This window comes from Ciona robusta, chromosome 14 (genome assembly GCF_009617815.1).
Source record: "Ciona robusta chromosome 14, ASM961781v2".
Taxonomy (NCBI): domain Eukaryota; kingdom Metazoa; phylum Chordata; class Ascidiacea; order Phlebobranchia; family Cionidae; genus Ciona; species Ciona robusta.
The window spans coordinates 4508990-4535217 of record NC_143248.1 but is presented as its reverse complement, the minus strand read 5'-3'; the positions used below and the strand labels follow the sequence as shown (position 1 = coordinate 4535217).

The 26228-nt window shown below is 35.5% G+C and overlaps 2 protein-coding genes across 6 annotated transcripts; both read right to left on the bottom strand.

Annotated features, from left to right (window-relative positions):
• Window positions 1–23: 23 nt before the first annotated feature.
• Window positions 24–8541, bottom strand: LOC149725203 (uncharacterized). Of its 3 annotated transcripts, none has more exons than XM_089892786.1 (13): window positions 8303–8541; window positions 8000–8086; window positions 7424–7508; window positions 6825–6957; window positions 6272–6455; window positions 5123–5494; window positions 4012–4210; window positions 3120–3252; window positions 2596–2731; window positions 1954–2088; window positions 1518–1619; window positions 1269–1364; window positions 24–1052 (listed from the first exon to the last, which is right to left on the bottom strand). In XM_089892786.1, the coding sequence occupies exons 1-13, from the start codon at window positions 8408–8410 to the stop codon at window positions 285–287; spliced, it is 2538 nt and encodes an 845-aa protein (XP_089748912.1). In that variant the 5' UTR covers window positions 8411–8541; the 3' UTR covers window positions 24–284. The 3 variants fall into 3 exon arrangements, with proteins under 3 accessions (XP_089748912.1, XP_089748913.1, XP_089748914.1); XM_089892787.1 differs by having other exon boundaries at window positions 6272–6443; XM_089892788.1 differs by having other exon boundaries at window positions 6272–6440.
• A 204-nt stretch (window positions 8542–8745) lies between these two features.
• On the bottom strand, window positions 8746–26017 carry LOC149725202 (adenylate cyclase type 9-like). Of its 3 annotated transcripts, XM_089892773.1 has the most exons (28): window positions 25804–26017; window positions 25329–25437; window positions 24699–24854; window positions 24107–24326; window positions 23786–23944; window positions 19988–20163; window positions 19346–19503; window positions 18824–18901; window positions 18452–18567; window positions 17967–18123; window positions 17096–17217; window positions 16638–16676; window positions 15687–15728; window positions 14813–14875; window positions 14427–14545; window positions 13965–14124; window positions 13702–13821; window positions 13518–13618; window positions 12897–13058; window positions 12644–12714; window positions 11988–12073; window positions 11775–11903; window positions 11365–11497; window positions 11040–11126; window positions 10705–10793; window positions 10110–10292; window positions 9507–9579; window positions 8746–9446 (listed from the first exon to the last, which is right to left on the bottom strand). In XM_089892773.1, exons 1-28 carry the CDS (start codon window positions 26000–26002, stop codon window positions 9352–9354), a joined length of 3402 nt encoding a protein of 1133 aa, XP_089748899.1. In that variant the 5' UTR covers window positions 26003–26017; the 3' UTR covers window positions 8746–9351. The 3 variants fall into 3 exon arrangements, with proteins under 3 accessions (XP_089748899.1, XP_089748900.1, XP_089748901.1); XM_089892774.1 differs by lacking the exon at window positions 15687–15728; XM_089892775.1 differs by lacking the exons at window positions 15687–15728; window positions 16638–16676.
• Window positions 26018–26228: the final 211 nt, after the last annotated feature.

Here is a 26228-nt window from a genome sequence, read left to right as displayed (position 1 = left end):
AGGGCTGAAAAGAGGAATTCATGTTGATGGCAGCTTGTGGCTTTTTTATTTTTCACGGCACTTGATAAAAGTCAAATGCATGCTTCACATAGCGACAAATATACAAAATAGGGAAATACTATAGCGCGGTGCAGCTATCGGAACTCGTTTTGCATTCTAAAAATACACAGTGCTTTTAAACGTGCACTTAGGTATGCACGGAAACCAATCGCCTTATGGGCATTCTAATTACGATGTGCTGTATATATGCTATAACTGAAATTCGATGCATGCGCTGTACATGTTCACTTCGATCCAGTTTTAGAGTAGGAGGGCCCACTAATCCAGGATTCGTCTTCACGTACCGGTCGTGGTGTACCGGGACTTAAGGTAACTGTGGGGGACTTTTGAGCTTCTCGAATATTCAGTTTTCCTGGCTTATCAGCACCAGAATTGTTCTTAGGAGCACCAATCATTGTCTCATAGGCGCTAAATATGCCAAGGCTGTCCAACGCCTTTACAGGGTCTGACTTTTTAACTGTTTCGGAAATTTGCTCTTCTTCTTCTTCGTCGTCGTCGTCGTCTTCCTCTTCGCTGTCGGATACCTCAATCTCTACAACCTCATACTCATCACTATCATACGATTCTCCATCTTTCCACTCGATGACGTCAATGCTGCTCGTATTTGATGACATCACTTCATCTGCGTCATCATTTTTCGGAAGATTCAAAGTATCCATTACCGGAACCTCAGGGGGTACAGGGCTGTGAGTGTAGGACACTGCTTCTTCACTTGCACTATCTGTGACGTCATCCTTGGCTGACGTCACCATTGGCTTCGTGACGTCACCAATCGAGTAGTAACTTCCCGCTTCTTCTGTTGGATTCTCATTGGAAAAAGAATCACTATGAACAACCGGTTCGTCTGATAATGTCGGTGGCAATGGCGTTCTCGGCCTTGGTGTGACGTCACTAAGTGGTGACGATTGGTATTTCGTGACGTCATTCCGAGAAGCTTCAACGTCAGAATCCACCATCGAGGATCGAGTACTTGGCCTCGGGCTTGGGCTCACCTGAAGATCAATAAACGTAAGACTGGTTTAAAGTGGTAACTCGTATAAACGAACACAAACCGTGTAAAACAGAACACCTGTGTTATAATGCCCGCTTTGATGGTAAATAAGTTACACCACTGCCTACCAGAGATACCAGATATCTCTAGTAGGCCGTGGTTACATTCATTCATATTCATTGAGTTGTATTTAAATACAGAACCACAGCAATTTTACCTTTTTCAGCTTCGTCTTGCCACTCTGATTTCGAATACTATCGAGCAGTTGGCCACGTAAAGCTACTGGACTTTCTGTATCTTTTCGCGACTTAGTCTGTATAACAAAGTACCGGTAACTTCAACGAATTTAAACGAAACACAATATTTTAACATCTCGTTAAGCCTCGAGGACCTGTAGGCACTCGAACGAAGTTAAACAACTGAAGATTTTGAGTTTTAATTAAGAAATCACTAAGTTTTTTTTTACTTTAACTTGTTTCTTAGGTGATTCGACTTTCCCCATTAGCTTTCCGGTAAACCATTTCTCCAACATTGCCATCTCGTGAGGTTTCATCGAACTCAGTACTTTCTACAATAAATGTAAATGACTATTTGTACGTATATCCAAGCACCCTGGGTGTTGGGATAATGAGACTAATTCTGAGGTCCCATGGGGGTCTCGCTATAGCACCTTACCCATACAGAATAACAGAATATATTGAACTATAGGCTATAGTACACCTATAGTAGTATTATACCAAGCTTATTGCACAAGATTTAGTCCCTTCTCGTTGCACATTTATTCCAAATTGCTGTGTTGGTTTTTAATTTAAAAGTAAAAGTTTTTAGACAATGTTTAGTAAATTTTAACGATTTTTATGTGAAGTAAGTCATCGGTGCAGAATATGAAAATAGCTGTCCACCTGTACGTCTTCTTCTTTAACTGTCCCATCATTCCCAATATGGATACCTTGGTCTTTCATCTTTTTGGCTTTATCCGCCTTTTCTTTGCGATACCATTCACTGCTTGTCTGTCTTCGCAATGGTGGTCTGTCTGACTACAGAACGTAAATAGGTAGGTTTTATGAAATGGGACAGTTGTATATGAAAATGGCACTTAAAAAAACAATTACCCGCAAAATTACATGCGTGCTGGTAACGCGTAAGCGGGCACGAGGTGCATGAAACAGAACATCCGTGTTATTATAAGGACTGTGGTTTTCTGGCCACGTAAAGATTATTTATGAGTGGGGTCCTTGTCAGGGACCTGGACCTTTGACCAGAGGCACATTGCCCCAAAGGCCTCGCCAAGATAAAGAAAGTTTCATTCATTCTTTCAAGCTGCAGTAAATATACATCCTTGGTCTCATATTAACACAGGGTGAAACTACTGTAGCATTCAGATACTGAAAAGCGTTGGTAACTGTTAAAAACACGATCCGAAAATATGGGATATTATTTGCCAAATGTATCCATCTTACCCTGCAGTACAATACAACAGTTATACATTTGATTGGCATTCAATATATACGTGGTTTGGTGGTTATATATAGACACCCACTTACGTGACCAGCTTTAGCGCGCTTGCGCTGTTCAGCTACTCGCTTCTTTCGAACGTCATCCATGTTTTTCGTGAGATAATTAGACGCACTCATACGTGGTCCAGGGTTGGCGAACTGGTAACCAAATCTCAATAGAGATCTACGGATATAGGATATATAGCTATGATATGATACCTCGCGACTGCACGTAAACAGGGCGACTATTTCAGTTTAGTAACGACCGCAACGGCACGCCTACGTTTCAATCAAACGGTTAAAGTGGAGCATGGATAATGAGATTAAAGCTACAACGTCAGTAGGGAGCATTTCAACCTTTACGTAAAAGCTTCAAATTAAAGCCGAATAAATCACTTGACTATAAGTAAAATGCATAGAAATCTTTTTCACAATAGCTTTTTTCAACTATAATTGCAATCTTCAGTATGTACATTACTCATAGGCGCCAGAAAAAGGTAACTGGCCGTGTGTTTCGTAGCCTATTATAGCAACAGCATAAGGAGCTTATGTTGTTAACAGGCACCACTCACTTGTTATCTTTCAGTATTTTTGCAAATTCATGTTCTACGTTTGCACCGAAGATGTGGCGCTGGTTATCTATTCGTAGCTCTGTCAGGCTACTGTTCCTGCGCAGTGCTGCCACCATGCGCAACGCCCCACCGCCTGGGATTAGGAAATGAGGTAATAAGATTTATTTCGGAACACTGGCGCTTCAAGCTCGATTCAATAACAGTGTGTCATATCTCGTTTGGAATGTTAAGCGGCGCGCATTGACGCATTACATACTGATTACTTATGAAAACGTCTTAGCTCATTGGCTAACACGTCACTTTGGAACAGCTTAATGTCCCTGAGTTGGACAACAAGCATCGGGCATTGCTTCAATCCAATATACAGTAATTGGCTGATAAAAGGAATACATTACATGCACCCATTACATACTTGGCCACTCTATAGCACGAAATGTTTCAGTTTGGCAGAACCATTTCCCATAATATTAATACACCGTTTTTTTTTTAGAAGAATAATCAGAATACACGTTGTGTTATAACGACTGTCGTTGCTTTGCCACACGAAGATAAATAAGTTACAGTCATTCATAAATCCAATAATCATTTTTTTTCCTATATACATATTTGGCGTAATACTTCAGGCCCTCATAAAAACAATCTATATAGTAGGTTGGGGAAACATGGGACACCGTTTATCCATGTTCTTGTACCATTTGGTAGTAACAAAGAACATTCAAACATTTAGAAAATCGTATCCTCACGACTTTCTTATAAATACCGTTGCTAATTGTTCAAAAAACGGCCAGGATATTCGTATATTATGTGCTAAAGGTGTCCCATCTTACCCCATAGTAATATAAACAAGAACCACGGAAAAAGGTAACTTTACAATGCCATAACACCAACGTACCAGTAATGAAGTTTGATTCCACGTTCAACTTTTCCAAACACTTATTACGTTTCAGCATCGAAGCCAGGGCACGCGCCATTTTATCAGTAAGGCCAGTATTGGCGAGCTGTAAGGACTTGACGTGAGTATTCTCTTCCATTGCAGACGCCAGTTGTTCAAACACATCCATATCCACGTTTTGTATGTTGTTCAAATTCACCTAGTAATTGCAATGTTGAAAATAAACCTATTGATTAAAGTTGACTTTTAAAGAAACATTTTAAAAGAAACAGTTTTCGCTCTTCGGTGTACGCTAAAAAAATTAATGTAGAATTTCGAAACGAAGAGTAGTTTTCTGATTATTATAAAATCTTATGTCGTATAAATAATACATTTCTTATTTCCTGTAAAGGTCTTGCGTATAAATCATGTATTACTTATAGTTAAAGGTATCAGATTGTAGTTAATGCGTCAAAACTGCTCATATAGATGGCAACCTCCAACTGAAACATTAAATGTATTTCCTCTGTTATTACATCCGGGTCCCCATAATGTCAATACCAGGATAAAAGTCGCATCGACACACCCTCACACTTTAGTAAACAAACTCACTCCTACCCATGACGTGCTTAACTCGTATAAAGCCTAGTATGACGAATCGTTATGAAAAACCATTAATGTAACTTCAAAGCGCAGCAAACTGTAGGGTGAAGACAATCCCCAATAGAGTTCGGATCCTTATGACCTGATCACGACAGCTGTAGCGTAATTTACCCACCCTGGCTGTGACGTCATGTTTGGTAATTATTTTCTGACGTCACATCTTCCACAGTTATGCTACGGTTAAACCACTTAATTTCACACGAAGTGCCAACATTTCAGTTCGTCAATAAACAGAAAGATATACTTTCAGGAAATATTTATATTATTAAGGTCTGCCAGTCTATTCTGTTTTAAACGCAGCAGTTTTTACATTTTCCCTATTTCTCAAAAAAAGTCCCGAAAATAACTTCCGCAAAAATAAGGTAATTTCTAAATTTATGCGGAATACTGTTAAACGTAATTATGCGAACAAAAAAACTTGTTTTATTAAACTATACATAGTATAAAACTGGTTGAGAAACAAACCAACCTCAACCAAGTCTTCGTCGTCTTCCCAGATCCGGAGGATTGTTTCTTCTACGCTGTTGGCGTTGATTGACAGCTCCCCAATGACGTCATAGGAGTCGGTACTCGTGCTGCCCGCTGTCGTTGATGACGTAGCTGCTATGACGTCATCGTCGTCTTTTGATGACGTCAGTGTTCGATGAAGCGAATCGTTGGCGCTTGCCACTTCTTCGTCAGCGGATATGACATCACTGTAATCGGACTCGGCGTAAGTTGGCTCGTCGTTGATGACATAATGATCATCTACGTCATCTTTCGCTTTGGCACCGGATGTGACGTTCTTGAGACACACTCCGTGTAAAACTTCAGCAAGTTGTTTCGGTTCTCTAGTTTTAACCTAAATGAGTTATAAAACAGGACTTCAGCAAAGGTATTATTTGAAATACAGTAAGCCGGGGTAAGATCGTCCGTGTTTTTATTTCTTATCGTCCCAATTGATATTAAACAAACATTATTTACCGAAATATGTAACGGTATTATCATGCTTCTAAAAGAACATTGTTAATTGTTTAAAACAAGATTAAAAAATATTGAATATTACGTTCTAACGATATACATCTTCCAACGATATACTATCTATAAAACTAAACGTTAACCTATCTCCAATGCAACATATTTACAAAGTTCAACACAATTGCCTAAGTTCGCATCGGTGCAAGATTACGCATCAATAAATTAACCTTTGAAGTTGATCCGACCATGATTGCAAAGGTCATAAATTTAATCTAATTTAAAACGGATGACTGTGACAGCCAGCATTATAAAAGTCACATCTGCACCAATAATTGCTGTCAAGAAATTGCCAGTGCTTTCAAAAAAGGAAGGCTTTTACGTAGCAGGAAATCTCGATGTTTGGTTCTATGTTTTAGTAAAATCTAGACACAGTCAGTTTATCTTTAAAAAAATCCTAAGAATACTATGGTGTGAACATGACTTCATAAATCAATCGTGGTTCATTTAATCGAACAGCTTACTTGGACAACTCTTGTCACTTTATAAGCTACAGTACATGTCAAAATATCCCTATATACCTCGCGAAAAGTGGGCTTTTAACAAATCAAAATCCGACTGCAGCCGTGTATAACTTGTGGCCGGAAAAATCGAATTGTTTTACCTTCTTTAAAGTTGGCCTTAGCGTCAGCATTTCTGCTGTGATACAGTTCGCATTGACTTCTGGATTCTTTCGATCTTCTTTCGCAATCTTTGAGTTTCTCCTCTTAAAAAGACTGGAGCTGTGTCTTCTATGTGTTCCATATCTCCGATTGACACCGCTACTGTTACTCCTGCTAGTACGTCGTCTGTGTTAGAAATTAAAAACATACAAGTGTCGTGCCGTCGCCTATATAACCCCTAATGATTGTGCCATGTAAGTGGTGTGGAGGTGACAAATGATGTATATGTATCTGGGGTTGTAATTAAATGATGATTAACTGTGAATTGGAAATGCCTGTTAAATCAAACCTGCGATCATTAGTTTGGTTGCGACGTATTGAATGATAAACCATAGTGCTTATACTAACACTAGTTTATAATTGAAACAAAAAGCAGCAAAAAAGCACAAATAGCCAAGTCGAATACATAAACGAGAATAAACATGCCATGCTTATACTTCGATGATTATGAAATGAAATGTATGATCTTGAATGATTCTTACTTAGTTTTCTTACTTAGTTCTGTGTCGAACTGCTTGCAGTAATTCCTTTTTCAATTCTCCGCCTTCTTCGCTGCTTTGTCTTTTAAGTGAATCTCTGCTCGACGCTTTCTTCAGGGTCGGTACTTTGAACTTATGTGGACTTTTACCTGCAATTAAATAAACATGAAATCCGAGGTTGTTATAAATATTAGGGTAAGACGGGACACCTTTAGCACATAATATAAAAGCATCTTGATCGTGTTTTAAAATATCGTGATGATTTTATAATTCTTTGATTGTTCTTTACTTACTACCAAAATGCGCGAGAAACAGAACAAATACATGTATCATCCTACCACCCACTGTATCTATGCAAAGAGATTCATATATACCTTCCTTGAATAACAAAGTGCTTGTTTCTAAATTCTGTAACAAACACACCTACTGATAAACTTATTTTGCTTGAGTTGCTTAAAACGAAGTAGATAACTCGGCTACCTGCGTTAGCATGTAAAAACGACCAGTTAGAAACAGACAAAGAAACGTAAAGGCGCACGTTCCAGCACTAATCAATTACACTTGCGCAGATTAAGCGGCGCGTATAGGAATCTATGATTAAAAGATTCTGCTTACTTGCTCTTTTCTTGATTGAATCTCTGGAGAGCCGACGTTCTTTTAGCGGTTTTCGTATTTCCTTTTCCTCAGGTATGCTCTCTATCTGAAGAATATACAAGTGAGTGTATTGAGGCCATTATAGACTTTTACATTTATGTATGCTGCTTATGTAAAACTGCAGTGTAGTATTCAGCTTTGCGTAAAATGTTTAGCTTTACATCTATGCAAAAGCCAATGTACATGCATGTAAAGGTTATATGGTTTTACAAACTAACCTACAGTTTAGCGGCCTTTTAATCGGGAAACTGGTAAATAATCTCTAAACCCGTAAAACAATTGTTGAGTGCATAGTTTGCCATATAGCCAACAAAAGGAGTATAAAATTGACAAAGTTATCATATAATAGGGTGGGGGAAGACGGGACACTTTCACATTCTATTTTCATGTCCCATTTTGTAGTAAACAAAGAACATTCAAACAACCATAAAATCGTATCCTCGCGACTCGTTGTTATTTTGAAAACACGGATATTTGGATGTTATGTGTTAAACGCGCCCCATCTCCTTCACCCTACTATATATTTCCACTTCAAACCTCGTCTTCAGTTGATGTGAATTCATAAGTTTCTTCCTCACTTTCCTCTTCGGGGATTTGGTTCAAAACTTCTCGATCAATTTCACCCTGAAAGAAATTAAACCCAGATTACTAAACAAACGCAAATTTGTTTTGTTTTCAAGGTTCTGTAGGATTATTCTTGACAAGACTATTTACTATTTTTCAACGTTCTTTACTTTAGATACAAAAGAATAAACAAGTAAGCGATATTCTAATACACTTTACTATTAAGAAGTAAACCTGTTTTCATTTCAAAGAAATTCAACCTGTTTAAATTTTTACCTCAAGCTGCTGAAGTTCTTGTGCCGATAAACCTGATAATATTTCGTCTTCGTCAATTTCTCTGTATTTCTCCAACATCTGGCTGTAACCTTCGTTTGTCTGCTCCATTTTAAGCGGTCTCTTACCCGTAACTGTGTAGCGAAGGTTTACTTTGCTCGCCGGCTGTCCCGTGTCATTTAAACGAGCCGTCAATGCAGCTTGACACTGTGCAGGGGAGATAGGGCGTTATGTGGTCAAACTATCTTCGTTGGTTCCCGCACAGACGACTGTTTTGTCACGTGAGCATTCCCTAGCGACCGAGCTATTTTCGTAGCTGCGCGATGACGACACACTCCGATTACGTCACAGCTTGGCCTAAATTAACCTGACGTAGCGTAGGTATGCGTTGACGCACGACGTCGTGCGTGATAATTACGTCAGGGCCATCAGAAAAGCAGCCCTGCCTCCGTCCGGGAATTGCCACTAGTATTTATTATTAGTAACACGACGACAAGGCAATACACAACATGTACAAAAAGGTAGTTCAGTCGCTCGAAAATACTCTCTACACATCATTGCTTCAGAAAAATAACGGGGACGTGTGAAAGCCTTCTCAAGGTAAAGATACAACAACGGTTTCGAACAGACCTTGTGGAAAAAAACTGTGTAAAGTGAAGAAACTAGGGTGTATGTAGTAAGTGCTATATCCACTCGATAGGAGAGAATGCGGCAGTAACATCCGAGTTGTGTACAGCACAGTATTGTAGACGCGCCGTGGATCATACACGGCGACGAGTTAACTACCGCGGCACTTAGGCGGCGGATATTATTGCAGGTACAGACGATTTTTGATTCAGTGGAATAAAATAACGATCAGTAAAACGCAATAAATACTTTTACGAGAAAATTTGCGGAATGCGCTAAAACGGGTGATTGCTATTGCCGGTAGTTCACGATAGGAGCAGCGGGCTTAGGTTTCCGGCACCAAAAGCAGCTCATTTTTTGGGTCTCGTACGCTGGCCGCGACGCATACAAGGTGAAGAATATAATAGTAGGGCTGGGTATGGATTTTAAAACGGGTTGTAATTGTCGGTGGGGTTGGGAACGATCACCCTGGAACCCTCATCGTCACGAACGAGTAGGTACGTTTGCATTTTCCCCTTCCCTGTGTGACGAAACAGTGGTTATTGTTACGTAGATAACGTTTATGAAGTCACAATCCTACCTTTAACGAGTTTCTCGCCGATGTATTCGAAGTTGTAATGATCTGCCAACGCGTTCTTGCTATCGTTGGACAACTAAATGCAAAGATTTAATAAGGTTTTTGACATAATAAAGCTACTATAAATAAATCCTAAAAAAAAATAAAAATAGCAGAATAAATAAAACCTAAAACAAATTAGTCAGATAGGTTTTTAGGCCAAATTTAAGTGCACAAGAAGTTCACGGTAAAAATATGAATAATTAATTATCAGATTAGGATTGTAGCACTGGCAACGATTTCTTGCCTATTAGGGATCAAATTTTAATGAGTAACGAACGAAATTTGATGACGAGACAATGAAACGACTATTTTTTGTTACGGGTAATATGTATTTCCATTCGTATTGAACTTCTGAAACACATATACCATTTTTCTGTTTTTTTTTGTTTAGCTGACAATTTAGACAACCCATTAGTGACCACTGGGTTGGAGCAATTGTTCTTAATTGCCCAATGACACATACGCCCACATGGTGGCAGCGACTAGCCTTGATCCCTGCACCTCTAGATTAGACCCATACACGCTAACCATTTTTCCACACCACCAAACAAACAACGAACTCACCTGTACTCGACCCTGTACACCAGTAGAATCCATACGACTCGCAATGTTCACAGTATCCCCCCAAATATCATAAAGTTGTTTTGTTGACCCAATAACACCAGCAGTAACTTCACCGTGGTTGAAACCAATACGAAGTACTAGTTGGAAGTTAAGCATGTCTTTGTTGAAATTATCCACTGCATCCTATTAATAAAGTTGTTGTTTTAGACAAATTCCTGTATTAACAAATTCCTTATGTTGCTTATGAGATATCTAAATTGTTGCGTGTTTAGTAAAAAAATCCCCCAAAACTATCACTAACAAAGTAATGTACGTTGTAATTCATGAGCGGCAGTGGCACGATGTATAAATGACTGTTGTTGCGTCTTGCCTGACACGTAAAAATAAATCAGTTATTATACTTCAATTACTAGCCTATTATTTTCAGTGGATAATTTTTACTGTTTTGGACATGATTCGTAGAATTTCCCTGTATGCCTATTATAGATTACTTTATACAAAGACTATGTTATGGTTATACTGAGAAAAAGTGTCAAACAAAAATGTGGCTGCCAAACTCACAAAACAGTATGAAACAACATACAAATAAGCTTACCTGCATGGCTATGCAAAAATCCATAAGTTTGCATAAGTGGTAATTTTTCCCAGTAGTTTCTTGGTCCTGATCAGTATGTGGATTCAAACCTGTATACATTTACTATGATGTCATAATGCGTCCGGGATTTTCAAATAAACATAAAGATGTCAAAGTTTAGACGGGGTAACAACAACTAAGGTAAAGTAGTTTCCAAGAAAGTAAATGATATTCTGTTACTTCTGCTACCAGGCATAATGTAAATATACTTTCAACGGCAACGTTAGTCAGAAATACACTATGTTTTTCCATACCAAATGAGACGTTGAAACATGATTATTTATAAATGATAGTACCTGATGCAATCATGAATGTTGTGCCGATAGTTTTAATCTTCTCTATGTCCTTGTATTCCTGCAGGTTCAAAAGGTCATCCACATCACCTGTGACATCACAAAGGTGATTATGACATCCCTTCAGCTCAAAAAAAACATACATGAAATCCATACTCAAACAGAAACTCTCAATAAATTTAAAAAATACTAAAACTTTTACTTTATATGAAAAAAACGCTTTTAAATTTTATTATATATATGTGAGATCCTACTGAGAGATTCTATTATATATAGAATATAGGTAAGGCGTTGGCCCATTATGTCATTGTTTAAACACTTTACTTACTAATAAGTTCGCTGAGGTAACGAATAAATTCCATTCCCCCTTCAAACGACTCTTCATACAACTCATTGAAATTTACGATTGTTGCGAAAATTACACCAACTTTTTCGTGTGTCTTGGAATATAGAGGTTGCCCCTAAACAAAAAAAAACTTTTAAAAAATGTAAAAATATTGAAGTAAAAGTTTCTAATACGAAAAGCTTGCATCGTAAAACGAATGGTACCGGGTTCAAGGCTCTATGCTGATACTAATTGGCAGATATATTTGGGTAGGTCACTTAACCCACATGGTGTCAACCCAGTGGTGACTAATAGGTTGTCCAAATTATCACCCATACAAAAAAAAATTTACAAGATATTTAAGGTATTTACGTTTTTTACAGACAAAAATTAGAAAAAACAAAAGTTTTTACCTTCATTTCTTCATAAACATGAGATGGAATAAAGTTCTGAATTAATTGGTTTACTTTACGTTTCTCCGTTTTCAACATATCTTCGTTTCGTTTGTCAATTTCGCTGTCGTACTCCAAACGATAGGAATACTGGGGAGAAATTAAATTGTATGTTATATGGGGAAACAAATTTGACTTCCTTAGCTGGGACTTGAACCCAGAACTGCAACCTACCTCAAAATGTCGCATAATCATCCAGATGAAGAGAAGTAGAAGGCAGAGATTGAGAATAAGTTCAAAACTTGCGTTGATACAAATTACTGCAATGGAAAAAGGGGTTTAACACATACATGTCATAATCTTTGGTGCATAAAACAGGGATTTTCTGGTCAGTTTTAACACATGAAATTTTAAATGTACAAATAGACTGTCATGTTTGTATTGCACAATATAGCTATAAACTAGCTAGCACATGTTACTTAACCATATTAATTACAACATAACATAATTTTCCAATACAGTAGCGAAGATTAAATTACCTTACAAAATGAATCAAAATTTAAAGTATCAAAAGTATATTTACATTTAAAATATTTATATACACAACTAACAAAAACAACAAAGGGAATATGAAGCAAAATGATTGTTAAGGTGTTTAAAATATAATTTTTACCATTTTATATATACAGTTATAAATAACATGGTAACTGTAAAAGCTATGCAATAAAAGAATAAGCAAGACTTATAATAGCTGTATATAGTAGGGTGGGGGAAGATAGGGCACCTTTTCATTCTATTTTCTCATCCAATTTGGTAGTAAACACAGTGTCCATATTCCCCCACAGTACTATACAATAGCTGTATTAAGATGATATAATAGCTGTACTTACACGCTGAGTTACATGGATTGGATAAAATAACAGCCATGGCAACAGCTGCAACTATCGCTGATATAGGAAGTCTGCATTAAAAAACACAAGTTATTTAAACAGGTAAGTAACTATGCATGATACAGAATCATTTTGTGCAACGTACTTTGCAAATTTTGCAAAAAAATGTTATTCAGAACTGTATCATTTAAGGTAATTTATTAAAAATAAACCCATGTGTAAATGTTGTAATATCTAAATAATGTTAAAGTACCTTAGAAAAGATGAGAGCTGATCATATGTCATAAAATGCATGATTGCAATTCCAAATAAGATTTCATAGTTGGAGCAAGATGGGATGGAAGTAGTCTGGCATCCCAGATGAGAAAACACAATAAAAGATGGAAAGATTGAGAGAAGACCACCCAGAGTGTGCCTGGAAAAACAAAGACTTTGTTTTATTGGGATTTTATGATTATTTTTCTGTTTTTTTTTTCAATTTATGAAAATTTAATTTAAATGAAATTCTCATTTTATGGGGAATTTTAGATTATTTTTAGTTATACTGCAAGTATAACCAGAGATCCTAAATATAATATTTTACAGGGAAAGGTTACTAATAAAGTTATTTTAAGTTTGTAAGGAAAATGTGTGTTTATAATAAAGTGATTCTATTAAAAAATATTTATTTTTTGGTAATTTTTTAGGCAAAACTTCAAAATCTTTACAAACTCTGATTTATCCTTTTACCATTAGTGGAATGTGTAATAGAAAGAAATCAATAAAAAGCATTACTGTTGTACTGTGTTAGTGCGTTTGCAATTACACACTTGTATTGCAAACACACCCCATTAAAAATGCATAAGATTTAGATTAAAAACCTAAAAATACAGACCTGCCTATCCAAGTGGAAAGGGTAACCGCTATCGACTGGAATAAACCGGTTACAGGTGTTGAACTGAAGAGATAAACACCCATGAGTATTGAAAGCGTGACCTGCATAAAAATCAATGTTAGTGTATTTTGCGAGCGCTTGGCCTACCATAATTAGTCAATTAATTATTCATATATTATCTCACCAACACAACAAAGCAAACTGCGAATGTTGTCACCCATGCTGCTACTTGGAATGTTCCTCCCAGAAGGAGAATAGAAGAAACAAAAATGAGGAGAGTGACAACAGAGGAGGTGAGAAGATCCTAGCAAGAAAATTTTGTAAACTTTTAAAAAAATATATATTTTCGTAAAACTCATATAACCTAAAATGAAAAACAGAAAAAATATAAAATTAATAAATAAAACAAGACAAAGCACATCAAACTATAAAGGACTTTAAACTTACTCTAAAGAGTCGATATCTTGGTGAGATGGCAGATGCTAAAGGAAGATCTTCCGTTGCGTTATTTTCACAAATCCCCCGATATTTTTGTTCCTTCTCTGCATCGTTGAACCACAAGGTGGCAATGTTGAACGATTTCGATCGATAGAAATCAACGAGTAATCTGTAAAAAAAAAACAAAATGTTATTTTCATAAAAAGGGTATCTCCCCATAAATGTTACCTGTGGTGCAGCCGGAACAAAATAAAAAGGTTTAAAAAAACGAACGTTTTTTTTTAGGTATAATAAAAAGTAAGAAGTCTATTTTGAATAAGAGACTGACGATGCCATTCTAACGAAAGATACATAGCTTTAGCTTATTAAACAATAGGTTAAGACTTGATTTTTGTCTGCTACATTTCCGTAGCACCAGATCCTCACTTTCAATGCAGTTTTTTGATTTAATACAAATATTAGTAAACTAACTGGGAGTCTTTGATTTCATCAACTAGTTTTTGGTCCTGGCTGTCCCGGGATCTAGATAGGGGACCTGGGGCTTGAAAAGGTCCCACATGCTCCCCAATAAACTGCATCAGTTGTTCCTCCTTTTTGAAACCGATAAATAAAACAAAAAACTATTATCCGGTTGTATTTGTTAGAAAAGGGTAAACTTCAAAAAGTATGTTCAGATCTTTTTGTATACTGTTGGTGAGCATTATTAGCATTATTATAGTAAATAAAAATAAACAAAAAACTATATTATAAGTCAAAGTATTATACACATACATTCTAAAAGACCCATTGCACAGTAAAAAAATGTATTGACAGTCAAAGTATTATATATAGACAGAAATTTCCAAATTTAAAATTACCTGTTTATTTTCTGGTGCAGCTTCAGGCTGTACGTTTGTCTTTTGCCGTTTCGTGGAAGCTTTCTACAAACAAAAGCAACCAACGCGTCATGTATTGGGAGATTTATTTATCAGAAACATGACACGCATTACGTAGACAAGGTGAATTGCCACACACACAGTAAAGGTTAGGATGGATTAGAATATAGAAGTGGTGATATTAATCTTGTGTGTGTGAGTCTGAGTTATTGTTGCTACAATTAAAAACACCTGCGATACGATAATATTCCAAGGCTATTTACTTAGCAATAAATAGATAATGTCCATGCTATTTTGGGAAACAATAACTAAGAGGACAACAACCATGTACGCTAAGATTAAAGATGAAATGTACGTGCCATGCGTCATGCAAAAGTGAATACAAAGAACATGCAATTCAGGAAAAGTGATTGAATTGAAAGAGCTACACCGTAACAAGGATGTAACTGAACACACCACGCTACACACTATGTAGTACAATAATAGAAAATCCACCTCCAGGCCAGTAGACCCACTGGAAAAAACAACGTATTCAATTGTATAAACAAGTGCGCGTTTTTTTGAAATTCCATTGTTCATAATTATAGATAAACTAAGCGACTTGCATTGTCTAATTTTCTGTGCAAAATATAGTATTTTTTCAGTGGGTCTCCTGGTTAAAACACCAGTTTTGGTGGTTTGGTTTGTCGCTTGTTGTGTTACGGATTTTTGCCAAGCCAGGGAGCGGGAACTATCATACAACAGCCCGTAGACCTGATTCAACCCCTCCCTGTGACCGCCAATTGCCACGACCACAGAGATGACACCCTAAGACTATTATGATGTCACAATCTGTTTTTAAAAGGAGTTCACCTACCTTTAATAAGGGCTTTGCAGCAGAGTGCTTCATTTCATTGGCCTTTCATACAAACATAACAAAGACAGGATTAGGAAAACCAAAAACAGAAAACGTAAGTTGTGAGGGGGGGGGTTAACAAGTAGGGTGGGAAGTAATGAATTTGATTGAGTTGGTGTAAGTTACATGTGTTACTTTCAAACACTCTCACTCATATAAACACTGAAAAACTAGAAAGAAACTTGAAAAATATGTTCATGATATTAGATTTAGACAATAATTCTAAGGCTGTTAATTTTTTTTGGAAAAAGAGGCTTAAATTTGCCAAGCTTTGTCAAACTCAAAGAAATGCGACATTAACCTAAAATTGACGCCTTTTTTAAACCTCATATTTATAGCTCTAAAACTTTTGTCAAAACTGCAACAAAAGATATACCCGAAGAAAGACGTTTAGACACTGAAATTAACATTTAACAACGCAAATTAACATGCTACACATAATATATAACAATATAAATGCTCTGGTAATAGTATCTTAAATAACGCTTTTTCAAATTACGATATAGACTCTTACAACAGAATTAAAACAAAGAAAAGAAATAACAGAATTTGTTATTCCTGTCCACCAGCCACCCAGACATTTAACATTAACACAGGAGAGTTTGAAAGACCCACCAATACCAACATGCTAGTTATGGAACTGGCAATTTAAACAAAAAAAAACACAAAGAAATGTGCTCTCAAAATAAGAAGATTTTTGTTTTTTAAATGTTTATGAAATCAATTATATTTTTGCTTGTTTCTTTTAAATTTAAGAGGTCAAAAGTTTTGAAGTATAAATGTAAATATAGGCACAGCATTGTGAGTTGTGTATCTAGTTAAACTAAGGTGCAGACTAATGTATTGTTAATGTGAAAACACAGGCCAACCAAGGGTAGAAACCTATTCTTAAAATATCATCTGAAATCTCACCTTTGAAAACCTTTTCTCCCCTTTTACTTTGGCTGATACCTTTACATGCAAAAATAAAATGCATCTCAAAATTTACGCCAATCAAAAGTAAAAGTGTAGGGGAATTAGGACCATTGTTAATACAGTGGTTCAGTGCAGAAAATCATATGCTATAAAGTGTTCACTTTAATTGGCACAGTACAATATTTTACAAAAAAAGTCTATTTAAAAGTAAGCTTGGCCCGGCTTTTTAAGAGTTCAGTGTTTCCTGTATAATTTTGTTCACTTAAAGAATTTCCATGCATTTATATAAAAAAAGAGTTGGTCAGCACTGCAAATTAATTTTTTGCAAAAATGCGACATTTTACGAGCATCTAAAACAACAGAAATTATAAATCCAAAATGTTCAACTGTAAATGCAAAACAAAAATACAATATTTTCAACAAACGGTAAACCACAAACCAATAAATTGAAATACCTTATTTGTAGAGCTGCGTGAAACTTTTGTTAGCCCATTATTCTGAGCTTGAACATCATTTCCATTTTTAGGAGTTGATTTATTTTTACGATCCACAATAAGATAAGTCTCGCCAGTTTTTTCTGTTTAGAAAAAACAACAACCTTAAAATCTGCTTCAAGCATTTTAAATGTTTTTGTTGCAGTTTCTAAATACTTCAGATTTTTAGGCATTTTTAATTTTTTTTGGGTAAGTTTTTAGTAATTTTTGTTGGAAATGGCAGTTTAGTTTAAAATACACAATTATGCAATGAACTTTTATGATATTTGATTTAAAAAAGTAATTTAATACAAAATGCCATGTTGAATTACAACAATTTAATGTATGTAATATTTGTACTTCTATAAAGAAATGGCCTATTCAAAACAATGCTATAAAACAAAACAGGAACTGTAAATTATAAAACAGCACAGCAGAGCCTCTGGGTGCAATACCCAATAACAACAAAGCTGGCTTGGAATAAATTAGAGTTGCCTTCCTATTTGAGAGGCAACCATTATTAATTATTCATTACCAGGTTATCTAAGCCAGAAGAAAAAGCTGGTAATGAAAATGGTCTCACTGGAATCCCTGACTTACTGTAACCAATAGCTGAAAATTGGAATTTTCAAGGCAAACTAAAAATGTTTTAAATTACATTTTATTTGATGCAGTGTAATTTTATAAGGTTTATTGAAAGTTTGAATCCTCTAAAATTAACGGGCATTTAGGCAAATTGCACAAAAAAATTTGCAGATAAAATAATGACCACAGACAACCACTTTTTTGGAAAAAAAAAACAATCTTCGAGTAAAAAATTGTTTTTTTTCAAAAAATGAGCTAAAATTCTTACGAAAGAAGTCTTTGTATCTTGATTCTAATTTGCTTTCTTCTACTTCGTATTCATCCCCCAAAAAAGAAAGGGTTTCTTTTGAGATGTGAACGCGACCTGGTATACCATGTTGTTCCATACCATTGGCAAGCGACACATCATTTGACCATACATCAAACTGTCAAAAAATAAAAACAATATATCTTTTCCGGTTTGTAGTAGGTATCAAGTAAAAAATACTTTAGTCCGAACTTTTGTCTCAATGCTATAATACATAGTCTGCTACAGCCTACAGCAGGGGTTATTGAAATTGGCATTGTATAACCAGCGTTTAAGAACGGCTTAAGACAGATATGGATACATTGTAAAAAACACAAATAGTTGGATTTTCTTATTCAGCCACTAGAATGACAATCATTATATATTCTGCAGACTTCCAAATCTAATAGCAAGGTTTCTAGTACGGCATTGCAACATGACAAAGATAGATATAATTGGATGGGAACCTTAAATCTTTTGGTGCCCACAATTCCACAGAGAACAGTTCCAGTGTGTATTCCAACTCTCATGTTCACATTCGCGTTGTTCTCCTGGCAGAACTCTTTGATCGCAGACACCATTCCTTAATTCAAACGCACAGTTTAAAACATGGGCAACAATTTCTAATCTATTATATACGGATGAGGTCTGAGGACCCGAGCAGGATTTAAGCCAGATTTGGCGCATTACCCCAACACCATTGTGTGCCAAACAGTTTATTTCAAAACACAGTTTCAGTAATTATCAAAAAGGACATATTGAATACAATAACCTACACCAATGTACAGTAATACCTGTAATAGTAACTTGACTAGTTAAAAAATAAATATATATCTTACCTAATCCCATTTCAACACAGCATATTGCATGATCTTCTCTTTTCTCAGGGCAACCAGATACACAGTAATAGCAATCACCTAATATATTTAAAAAGTAACTTGCAAATGATAAGCAGTCAGCAACATAATAGCAACTAATGCAGGGCTTTCCTAACTGGGTTAATATGCTATTTTTACACAAAAACTGTAATTGTAACTTGCTTTATCCTCACGTAGTCGAAAAACGACAGTCGTTATAACACGGCAAACACGGGTGTTCTGTTTCATACACCTTGTGCCAGTTTATGAGTTACCACGTATGTGTTACTTCGTGGTTGACTATTTTTGGAAAGACATTTTTGATTTGTTTATGTATAACTGATAATTTGGACAACTCAATAGTGACCACTGGGTTGGAGCACAAAGTAGTGCATATATTATACCAATAACCATGAAGAGTTGAGGAAAATTTAGAGAGATTAGAAAGGGTTCGAGCAAAAAGTTTGAAAAGCCCTTGGAATATACCATACAAGTCATATCCACCTAAAGTGCTGATTTTCTCGCAACCAGTGACTTCACAAAGGCGATCAAAACGTCCAAATAGGTCGTTAAGAAGACCCACAAGTTCTGAGGCTTGTTTGCCAGCGCTCATCTGAGTAAAACCCACAATGTCAGCGTAAAGAATCGAAACATCTGTTTTTCTGAAACAATATAAATAGTACTGTCACTGCGGGGTAAGATGGATAACGCTAACACATGCTATCCCAATTTCCCTTATCACATTTGGCCTTTTGATCATAGAATAATTATGGGATAATATGGAAACTAAAATTCTTACAATTAATATGCAATTTTTGCATTGCACCTATAGTCCCTAAAAATACAACAACTTTGATTAATGTGGTGAACACAATATATTTTGGCTATGCACATTTTTAAACACACCTAACAAAGTAAAATTAATTTTAAAAGTACAATAGCATTAAAACCATATAACAATGATGGTGCTTATTTTAAAAGCTGGAGTGAGAGGTCAGTGTCACCTTATGCACCCCAACCCTGCATCTAAGGTGAGGTTTTAGGGGTCACGAGCCCCCATAAAAAAATTATAAAAAAGTATTTTTTTTTATTTCTGCAATTTATTCTTTTCTGGCTGTGCCACCGGCCACATATATGGGGCCATACCTTTCCATAGTAAATGGTCTAAACAAAGAAGCAGGTTGTCCATCTTTGGATGTATCCTCTCCTTCTTGTTGCATTAGTTCATTGGCCACCGACGGGGGCATGAGAGACTTGATCATCGCGCTTTTAAATTCTTTATGACTTTTCATCTCACAGGCCATCTGAACAAGTTGGCTCACCTGTGAAAAAGATTACAGTTATCGCAAATTCAAGATATATAAAAATACACAAAAAACTGAAAAAAAATTGCTTTTTGCCAAAAAATGCGTAACAAACAAAAACACACAAAATACAAAGTTATAAAATTAAACATAAATTTATATAGCTTTTTGCAGAAGTTTTAAAAAAGGTGATGGCGAAATATTATATGCAAACTGTATTGAAACCATTAAAAAACAACTGTTAAACTTGATGGCTTTTCTTGTAAAAAAGTTATTGCATCAAGTCCATCAAAGTTTTGTCTGCCATACAGCAAGACGTAACTAGGGATGCACATTACAGAATAATTAGGTATTCTAGGATATCCTAGAATACTTTATTTCGAATCTAGAATTCCGAATCTAGAATTTCGAATCTTTTTTTATTTATAGGAAAAAATATTTTTACCCACATAAGTCAGTTTATTGAGTCTCTCATATTAGTCTTGTTTGATAATGAGCTGTAAAATGATCAAAAATTGTACTATTGGGTAGTTTTTGCGTCATGAAACGTATAGCAGGCTATGAAAAGACGTTGCAAAACGTTTACTCTCGAAAGTCCCACAAACACAAAAATTTTTTTTTTCAAAAATATTAACTTTTAAAAATTCTTAATATAGTGTATGAGATGACGCATGATGACGTCATTAATAAGAATACCGAATCCCGTAATTAGATTCGAATACAAAAGGATTCGAATCTTACAGATTCGAAATTCTGTAATGTGCATCCCTAGACGTAACCATGCTATATACCAGGAAGAAGTTTTTCTAATATTATATTACAGCAGTAAAATAAGTAAACAATCAATTATAAAGATTAAATGGACAAGCATGATTATAAAAAAAATGCTAAAATATAAAATGTTGTTAATTAATTTAATTAACTTTGCAATTTAAGAAATCCTAATTTTTGTGTAAGTTCCACTTAAATATAGATCCACCATTGATTTTAGACAGACAAGTATTGTAAGTGAAGGAAGTAATTATAATCCAGTAGGTCATAATTTTACAATCTATTGTCTGATCTTTTTAAAAAAACAATGGGCAATTTCATTTGTGTATATACAGCATTGTTTTATAGATTGATAATATTAATGTAGTCACAATAACATTGTTTACACTTTGCATAGGGAAGTTGTTAAGGTAAGTTATTGTCTTTTACAACTATTGGCCTTTTTTACAACAAAAACTCTTGTATTTACATAAGTTATAAGTACATAGCGCCAGTCCCTTAAACCTAAATAACAATGAGAGATATTTATACAAAACGCGAGATGTATTACAAGTGAATTGGAGTCTTAAACAGTTCGAATCCACCGCAAGTACTTTAAGAGTTATAAATAGCGTCACAGTATATACTTTGTGAGTGCTGTGTGTACTGAGATAACACCAAGCCTCTAAGCTGGCTCTGAAAAGGACTTAGCAATGGACTTAAACTTGGTATCCTTATCAGTGGCCATCTGTTACAGAAATAGCCCTATAGGGCAATACATACAATGGCTTGCACAAAGTCATTCATAAGAAATTGATGTGTAAGGTTATTGCATTCATTTGTGAATGGCGGGAAATGTACAGAAGCGGTCTGCGAGCTTTTATCTCTATAATTATGCCAGTTGGGTGGTAATTTGAGTAAAATATCCACGAAACAGTGGCCTGGTAGCCATATTTAATGATCTATATATAGCTCAGAATCACCCGAGGCAAATTACTTTATTGGACTGTGGACGCGCCTATTCCTGGCCTAATTATGTAATGTAAATTGTTTATTTTACAATATACAATGCATTTCGAATGTTATAATGCATCTTAAGTCATATCCATTTAACTGGCAGTGCAATGGCATAATACATCTTTGTGAAATGAATAAATTCAACAATATAATGCATGAATGGAGACAGAAACAATATATCATTCATAATAAAACCACTGGCCCATTCTAATGTATTTACAATTACTACTCCATGTAAGATAACAGACATCAATGTTGCTGAATTAAATAGTGGGTCCCAGGTGTACCGAGTAATTATTTCATGAATAACTTCATACATGTATTATGTATATAATTATATTTCATGGAATTTATTAAAAATGCAATTAACTCTGATTCTTCCGATAGATTTGCATCTAATATACTGGTTAGAAATTAACATTGAAATCCTTGGATACAAGATAAGAAGAAAATTAAGCAGGAATATCTGTTGCCGTTGGTAATTAAGCTGTGATGCTGCCAAGAAGATTGCTTTTGAATAGACCAGTGTTACCTATTTTTTTTTATATATATAAAAAAATGGTAACATATTGTATAATAGGAAACACTGGATTTGTGATGAACACATGACGGATGCATTGGAATACGTGATGCATATATCTGTATAACAGATAGGATGGCAATTTATAATCATTAAATATCTTATGGATTATAAAGCACTGCATCAGGTTAAATTTACATTAGTGTGTGGATAATATGATATGATATAGAATGTTTTGGCCCGTTCGAATGTTTGATTCTTCGAAAAAACTTAAGAAGCAGTTCTATTTTTACATTATGAAAAACATTAATGTGTTTGCGCACAGCTAGCACTGGGTGTTTGCTTTTAACATGAAAGCCTCACACAACACACACACACTGTGCACAGTGGCACAAACGTAATCAGTGTCTATGAAATTCCACTAAAAAACAGGACCATCACGAAACGTTATAATATCACTGGCTGTGACAGGATATGTGGTATTTTCTAAACCACAAAATGTGTGCACAATACAGCCACCTACAGGTACAGATAGAAATTACAAAGCATTCTAAACACTTCCTACACGGTGTTTAACCACTTTCCTACGCTACCAGTATGAAACATAATCAAAACAATATGTGGAAAACAACATCGTATTAAACCTAACACTTTTTTCCGGTAATGACAGTGTGGGACTGAAACTCTGCGGTGGTCTTATTAAGTTGTGTAAATAAAGAATAAATTGGTTATTTAAGTTTGTGGGTAAAACCACAAACTTTTCACAGGGTGCAAAAGTCTTGAGCACCACAGGAGTCCAACCCACAAAGTAAGCCAAGTCTCATACATGACTGTGGTGTATCCTTGTGTGATTAAAGTAAACAAAGGCTCAAACGTCACAAACACAACACAGTTACACCAATGACAGTTAACATAGGAAACTGCTCATCTCAACACAATGTCTAAACTTTAATAAAACATCTTAAATATTACTAATCTACAACAAAATGGAAATTTTGGCTTCAAAAAAAGCTATATACAGGAATACCAATAAAACACGCACTATAATGAGTTATAGGTGGTGGTGGTATGGAGAAATTTCTGGTTTAAACCAAAAACTCCAATCCAGTAATGTTTGTTTACTACACGAGTATGCAATACATGCTTAAAACTGTCTGTTAGGCCAATACAATATGACTGGGACTCTCGATTTCTAGTGAAAAGCATTTTGGTTATGTTTAATGGAAATCCTGGTCATGTATTGAATTTGACTATTAAAACTTTTAATTTCATGTTATAAGAAATCCACTAATTCACATTTTGTTGCCATTGAATCACACTAAAAATTAAATCGATTTCAGATTTCAAACTTACTTTCCAGAAAATACATCTTCGAAGGCATTGTAGATTGAAAGAGAGATGGGAGCTCACAATGTGTATAGCAAGGTGAAGGAGGACACGGCCAAATATACTGGATACTATAGGCACAGTTGGAGACTGGCCTCTTTGTGGGTAGTTTATGTGATGAAGGACCTGGAAGTTAGAAAGTTTAATGCGTTTGTTGGGAGGTGAAAAACCTAGGTAATTGGAAACTATAAAATATCACTTACATCAATTTCTCATAAAAACCATATTTTACCTCATTGTGCGCATAGCAGCAGTAGACGAAAAAAATATGGTTTTTAACCAGCTTACCTCGAAAATGATGGAGAAAACAACTGCAGCTGCGAACATGAAAGGAAACGGGAACGGGGAAAGAATGTGGAGAAGAAAGATGAATTGAATTGCAATGAAGAAGCTTCCAGTAGGAGTCATAATGATAGAAAGATTGTTTCCAGCAACCAGACCCGTTGCTGCCAGCAATAAAAGCAAAAATACCGAGGTATGAATGGAAAAGCGGGCATAAAATGAATTTCTGTAAAATTAAAAATTTTCAGTTACAAAATATTAAGATAACTAATAAAAAAATAAGCATAAAATGATTTTCTGTAAAATAGGAAAGTAATAATTTTTGTGACTCTGACTCTCATGAATAATAGAGTTTTTTAAATACAGGACAATTAAACACAGGGTTAGCTGTCATGAATATTTAAATAGAGAAATAACCACACTGCATACTCAGTCAAGAACTGAATACATAATAGCTATGACCTGTGAATACATATTATTATAGGGCTATAAATAAAAGCCTTGAGAAACTGCCAAAATTAACAGACTAGTTAATGTAGTCTATATTTATATATATTAGCGTATGCCCTATATTGACAATTCTTTTACCGGCACTTACCTTTTAGTTAACACAAGTAGAACAACACAAATGAGGGCCAAGACAAGACCCCAAATAGCCCCCGCTAGCCAACTGGCCTGCTGAAGCACTGCGAAATATATTATCCATGCAATACACGACACGCATACATACATCAGCACGTGCCGAAAAATGTTTCTGCAAAGAAGAGTTGATTAAGATAGATAGTGACCTTTAAAAGCCTACAATTAACAAACTCATAATTGAAGCAGAAGGAGAGATGGGTATTTAAAAGGTTGTATTTCTGCACATCTGTTGGGCAGCGTACAATTACAAAGCTCAAAAGCTGTATATTAAAGCAACAGAAACCTACAATATTAGCTGGATAAATTTACACACAAGTTACACCCACATTTGAAGTGTCTACAACACATGTACATTTTTTTACAAATATACGGTAGATACACTAATATCTTTTAGGCTGTATTTTTATTGTTTAACATGCTAGAAGACAAAAATATAGGTTTAATGCTGCATATGTGTTGACATCATAACCAAAATGGGTTTATAAAAAAACTCCATAAATATGACATCCCATTCTGACCTATGCGTAATTAATTAACAGATACAAAATTAGGTATATAAGGCCTCTTATATCAGTTCCAAGCATACCTGATAAGTGGAAGGTTTGAAATAGAACATTGATTTTCTAGAATTCTTGAATCCATGCGCGGATTCCACCACTTTCCAGATGATCTTTCGAAGAGGTACGGCAGCTCCCCTGGAAAAGTATCTTTTAATGCGCTTTTTCGAAATCTAATATGCAATAATGAAAATAAAAAACAGACGTAGTTCCAACAGATGTGGTTATAATAATACTCAAAACTAAAAACTATAAAATTTATAGCAATGCTGGTCACCCAGTAGGCCAGTTAATGGAACAAATTTTCTCCTTCTTGGGAAAACACTGGTAAATTTAAAATAAACATTGCTTTATAACAAATCCGGCAATAAAATTCAGATAATGCAGACCAGACACAGCTATCAAAATAAAAGCTTATTAAAATTATTCATTTTTTTTCTGAAGAAGTAGCAAAATATTAGACGAAAATTTATAAAAAATGCAATAGTTTTGCCAGTTATATACCTCTGCTACTACTAGCATCATTCGATTCTTTAATTTCTGCCGTCGGTGATTTTTTTTGCCCCCCATTCTCGTGGTTTACCAAATCTACCCCACAGTCTCTTGAATTCGACCTGAATTTGACGTCCGGTTCTTCACCCATGTTCCCAGTTACATGCTTATTATTACTACACAATGCAGTGTCTGAAAGGTTGTAAATCATTATAGATAAAAAACTGGTTTATGTTGCATGCAGTGGTGCAGCCAGTGGGGTGTTTCGGGGGTTACGACTCCACCTTAAAGAACTGTTTGTCGATTTTTGTAAGTTAAAAACCCGCTATCTTATTTTTTACACGCCCTGTTCCCATTCTGCAGAATATAGCAGTTTCTGACAGAATCTCACACATGCAAGACAGGTATTTCTCGCAGGCATACAGATTAGGTGGTTA